The sequence below is a fragment of the Camelina sativa genome, chromosome 18 (genome assembly GCF_000633955.1).
Source record: "Camelina sativa cultivar DH55 chromosome 18, Cs, whole genome shotgun sequence".
Lineage (NCBI taxonomy): Eukaryota > Viridiplantae > Streptophyta > Magnoliopsida > Brassicales > Brassicaceae > Camelina > Camelina sativa.
In genome coordinates, this window is record NC_025702.1 from 7,018,276 (window position 1) to 7,023,856 (window position 5,581).

At 41.0% G+C, this 5,581-nt stretch overlaps 1 protein-coding gene across 5 annotated transcripts; it reads right to left on the reverse strand.

Moving 5' to 3' along the window:
• On the reverse strand, positions 1,763 to 5,299 carry LOC104763203. 5 transcript variants are annotated; one of them, XM_019239856.1, is made up of 7 exons: positions 5,108 to 5,285; positions 4,981 to 5,018; positions 3,379 to 4,264; positions 2,966 to 3,287; positions 2,568 to 2,628; positions 2,291 to 2,431; positions 1,763 to 2,205 (listed from the first exon to the last, which is right to left on the reverse strand). In XM_019239856.1, exons 3-7 carry the CDS (start codon positions 3,841 to 3,843, stop codon positions 2,079 to 2,081), a joined length of 1,116 nt encoding a protein of 371 aa, XP_019095401.1. In that variant the 5' UTR covers positions 3,844 to 4,264; positions 4,981 to 5,018; positions 5,108 to 5,285; the 3' UTR covers positions 1,763 to 2,078. The 5 variants fall into 5 exon arrangements, 4 of the variants coding, with proteins under 4 accessions (XP_019095401.1, XP_019095402.1, XP_019095400.1 ...); XM_019239857.1 differs by having other exon boundaries at positions 4,938 to 5,018; XM_019239855.1 differs by having other exon boundaries at positions 3,379 to 5,018.

Sequence of the window (5,581 nt, forward strand, 5' to 3'; positions counted from 1 at the left end):
TGCATAACAGAGTACCCATTTAGGAAACAATTTGGGAGCCCTCCGCCAAAGCGGAAAGTGTGGTCATACGCATCACGCCTTGGAAACCCCATGTCACGTACTTGTGTGAGAACCAATTCACCAATGCCTATAGCCTCATCGATTGTAGCTACCCTAGCAAAAAAAGAGTCGATGACACGCATGCCATCGTCGAAGTTACCACAACAAAAAAGAACTAAGCCAGCAGCAAACCGAGAGTAGATGATGCGTCCAGCAGCTTCACCTAGGAGGTCAATAACTAGTTGGCAAGGTCCGTTCTGAGCAGCCAAACGTAATCCTTCAACGTACTAGACTGTTGGGTTGAGAGCCTCAAGTCAATGGAGGAAAACGGACGGTATACAGATCCCTCACTCGTAAGTTGGCTGACAAAGATGAACTCATCAATGTCGACTTTAGTAAGAACACTTTCGTCCAAGGCAAGAGTAGCTAAAGCTGGAGAAGCAGAAATCAAAGGACCTAGTTCGCGGAAGCTATGGTGAGAAAGACGACGGACAATGTCCAGGATGATAGGATCTGGAATGGTTTCCATAGGAGAGGAGGTTGATTTTAGTGATTGTTTGATTGTTATGTTTTTAATAAAATGTATTGGCCGGACTTTATATAGACGCTACTAAAGTTGCAAGGTGGGAGTTAAGTGTCACTTATTTGGCAATAACTGATGATGGTGAAATAGTGTAACCGACTGCCAATTGTAGTAAATGGATTCCAGTAAGTGTAGGTATGGAGGAGGTAAGTAGATTGTATTGGCATTGAAGGAAGTCCGCAATAAATAAAAAGACGTTTACAGTGGATGAGAGCAAAATTTAGTGGCTACATTTTGACTGCCCTTTATGACAACAGAGTACAACATGGGACAGAGCCAAAAGTGGTACAATAAGTTACGAAGGTAACGCGAGGACTAACAAAGAAGCAACCACATGACACAGTACCAATAGAAAAAAAAATTAACACACCGCCAGTCCAGACGACAACCACTGGAAATACATATAGGGATGTCAACATAGTTCCAAGTGTTAACATGGGAACGTAGCGTAGAAGGGCCTATCTGTAGTATATGGTGGAAGACGGTATTTGCGATATGATCAGCTTGTAATAAAGCAGAAGTTGACGCTAGGAAGGAGTCAATAGTGGATATTGATTCTGGTTAGAACCCAAGGCAAAACTGCAAGAGCCCTTTCGCGAACAAAGCTTCATGTGAACAAGTCCCAATGGTACGTAGCAGGTGAAGACTATCTTCTGCACGGCCCATTTGTGCAGCAAGGCGAATACTTTCAAGGTACACTGCATGGGGATTATGAGATCTTAAACAATTACAAAAAAAAGTTCGGTAGGGAGAAGAAACGTTAATAAGTGAAGCGTTGTGAAGGAAGGGTGCTAAGGAGACCTTGTGAACCACAATAGCATTAGATGTGAGTGTGTTGTAAAATTTAGAAGCAGTAAGCATACCACGAAGATCAGTAAATGAGTGCTGGCCTACACGAGAAGCTATATCAAGTGCTGTATTGAAATCAAGCTTGTCCATGGCGGCTCTTACTGATATTGGGTAGGGAATACTATTTTTGGAAGTAGAGGACAGAAGATATTATACAGTTCTTGTGGAAGCATTCATTGGTATGTAATAGGAAGTTGGAGTGGTGAGTAGGTGTACTAGGGGAGAGTGAGGTTTTCACTAGAGAGATGATGTTTCAGAGTTATGGTCGATTTGATATAAAGCTATGCCAAGTAAATGAAGCGGTTTTACACGAGCTTTATAACATTTCATCAACTTTTAAACCGTGTAACTTGGTATGTAATGAAAACATTGTTATTAGAAAGAAAGAAAGTAAAGAGAGTTAAAAAAATAGGAACTGTTTATAAAACAAAGTCTTGATCAATCAGAATTGGGCTCAACCTGAATCTGTTTGCAACGAAGTTGCCGAGTCTTCCTGCGCATGTATTAGGCATGGACTATAGTCTTTGAATTCCGGCCATTTGACTGTGTGCTGCGGGCAGTGGGCTCTACTAGAGGAGTGAGGGGGAGAAAAGGGTTGGTTTTACTCTTAGGTGCATTGCAAGACCAGAGGTGGAACCTTGTGGGTCGATGTTATGGAGGTCAGACACGTCTGCTTGGCCGGGCAATTTTCCCGTACCTTCACTCTCATTGGCAGTGAACGCCATAGACTTCCCCTGCACGTAGGTTACATAAAGAACAGTATGTTAATATATGAACGCAATCAGAAGCAGTACCAATTGGTCCAATGTAACAACGAACCTTTGAATTAACATGTAATGGTGGTGGTGACTTGGGAACGACATGTTCAGACGTCGCCTTGTTGGTTGTGTGACATGAACCAAATCACCGCCCTCTTCATTTTGTAAACAAGCGTAGGATTTGAGAGTACTTTGCGGCTTCCTGTAGCAATGATATACGAGAAGGCTGTTTCTGAACAGAATAACAAAAAATTGGTGGAGGTATGATTGGTGAATATAATAGTTGGATATGACTAAGGAGATGGGATGAGGGATATCCAGGAAACATACGGGCATACCAGAGAGAGTAACAGGACTGATGCCCTTGAGTGCAGCCGGTGATAATGTGTGGAGTCATGGCTGCCAAGATGTACCGTTAAGTTAAGTTAGAGACCACTAGGAAGGTCAAGCATAACATTGAAAACTTCGTATTCTTACGAATAGGAAGTGAAGAAACACATAACACAGTAAGGGATGTATCGAGGACATAGTCCGATAAAATGTAAAAGAGAGAGACAAACTTTAGACTTGGTAGAAGCAGTATTGACAAGCGAGATGTAAGAATACATCATAGAGGAAGAGGGAAGGGAAGTATTATTTTGGTTGTTCTTAGCCTTATCAGGGATTTAAGCTGGTTGATGTAAACTGATAATAGATTATGTGGACTGACGGTTGTGGAAAAGCTCAAGAACTTCACCCATAAGAGACGCCTTGAAGGTCATAAGCTTTTCCTCCAGGGCAGAATCAACGTCCTCAACCTTCCTTAGGGTGCGACCTGCATTTTTGTATTTTTTCCTACTCCTCTCTTTATTCGAAAGGTCACTCGAACGGCATTGATCGAGTAGTTTACGTTTCTGTGCATAGAGGAGGTGAGGTATCAAAGAATCACCTCCACACCAAGTTTCTTTCATAAATTGAAAGCCCGCAGCAATAAGACTCTCTAAATGTTTGACTTTGGGGTCGCAATATGACGCGGTTAAGAAGACATAATGGCGAGGTTTGGGAGACATAACGAAGAGCTGAAAAGGGAAAAAACGAGACAGATAAACATAGTTTCAATTACAACTGATATACATGAGCTACAGCCTACAGATAAAGAGAACATCATACCTCGGGATCATTTTCCACATCGAAAATGTTTGATGTATGGTAGGACTTGCATTTTGGAAGAACCACAATAGATGTGTCAACGAATGTCGTCAAATCTCGCCAATGAGGGAGGTATTTTAGCAACAAGGGCACATATTTAAATGCAAACAACTGGATTGCTAGAGGGAACCCGTGGACAGCCATAGATGATTGTATAAGCTTAGAAAGCAACACCGGTGTGGTTGGCAAATATCTTCCAAGTTTTACCATCCTTAGCAGTCTTGTAAATGAGTGGCGACCCCAAGGGTAGTTGAGAAAGAAATCAACATCTTTAACCATCTCAACAACTTCCGCAGATGGTTTGACTGGGTGGTTCCGACACAGAAGTATTCCTTCTACAATAACAATGAGACAAAGTCTACATTTACGCCACATGGGCATATTTGATTCAGACTTGAGGTGGTTGACTATTTCTTTAATTGACATACAACCAAGTGGGCCGAGCAGTAATGTATACCAGTAAGGGCAGCCACCTTCAGAATGAGTGGTTGCAGCGATGAGTTCATTCTCCGGAGGTAAAGGGTGACACCATATTCCAGTTACATCTTCGAACTCTTGAAGGGAGAACCTTAAAGGATGCCCCCCAAAAACGAACCACAACTCATCAGTGTTATCTGTATAAACTGCCTACAAAGCATCTTGTGGACCAACTGACCCGATAATGAGCATTGACGAACATGCAGAGAAAATAGATTCCCTAGCAGGGAAGCCAATAACCTCGGTAACTCTGGCATCCCGTGATGTATTTTGGAAATGTCTATCAAGTATTTCGGTTTGGAATAAGAGTTAGTTCGAACTGCGTAGTCTGGGTAGCAGTTAAGAGCGAAAATCCTGTCTAGCATGGCTCCTATGACATTGTAAGACAGAGCAACTATTATTTGGTTACCGTCTCCAACAATGTACCCTTGCAAATGGAATGTTAATGTGTCTACTAATGGCATATCGTAGGGATCTAAACCCTACAGATCATGTCCAACATAGAAGAAGCCAATGAGAACACAAACGTTATTACGACACAAACCTCGGTTATGACCTTGATTTCTGTAATAGATTATTGAGATCTAAACCCTACAGAGCACCCCCAAGTCCAATACAGAAATTGAGAACCCAAACGTTAGTACGACACAAACCTCAGAGATGTATGACTTTTGTAATAGATTATTGAGATCTAAACCCTACAGAGCACCCCCAAGTCCAATACAGAAATTGAGAACCCAAACGTTAGTACGACACAAACCTCAGAGATGTATGACTTTTGTAATAGATTATTGAGATCTAAACCCTACAGAGCACCCCCAAGTCCAGTATGAAAATTGAGAACCCAAACGTTATTACGACACAAACCTCAGAGATGTATGACTTCTGTAATAGATTATTGAGATCTAAACCCTACTGAGCACCCCAAGTCAATACGGAAATTGAGAACCCAAACGTTATTACGACACAACCCTCAGAGATGTATGAATTGTTGAAGCAATTATCGTGATCTAAACCATACAAAGCATGGGGAAATAAATTACCGACAATGACAACCCAATCGGAATGATGACAAGGTATACAAACCTGGAGCAGCAGATTCTTGTAAATGCAGATCCAAAATACTGAAACAGTATACTCGTTAACATACAGATTACAGTGAGAGAGCTTGAAATTGAACTAGAGAGAAAAGAAAATTTTGGGCTTCACTTACAAAACAAGTGCCTTCTTCTATCCAACCCGACTGTTAATCAATGGTCACCGATTGATAGTAGTAGCAAGTGAAAGTTGAGGAGAAAAGCAAAGCTGTATATCAGGACCGAGACAAGAAACAATGAAATATATTTTTAAAACGACGACGGGATGGTGACGAGAAATGCCCAGTGTTCAAGAAAGTGCTAGGCGGAATCCAGACGGTAACTCAGCGCCTAACGCCTAGAAGGATTAATCAGAGTTAAGCATTTTTTTAAGCCTTCTAAGCGGATATACACATTTATGCAAAAATATAATATATAATATATAATATGTATATGTATATATAACCAAAATTTAAACAAGGATGAACACAAATATATTTCATTGTAACATTTGGTGAAGTTATTAAACAACTATCATAGTGAAATAAAAATAACAAGAAACGTGAGGACAAAAAAGAAAGACAAGAAACGTAACATTTGTTGGGCCAAAT

Coding starts and splice junctions, on each gene's coding strand:
- LOC104763203 (XM_019239856.1), bottom strand. CDS start 3,843: ATGTCAATTAAAGAAATAGTCAACCACCTCAAGTCTGAATCAAATATG. Junction 2,629..2,965: donor CTTCAAGGCGTCTCTTATGG/GTGAAGTTCTTG, acceptor ACATCTTGGCAG/CCATGACTCCACACATTATC. Junction 2,432..2,567: donor CAGTCCTGTTACTCTCTCTG/GTATGCCCGTAT, acceptor TCATTGCTACAG/GAAGCCGCAAAGTACTCTCA.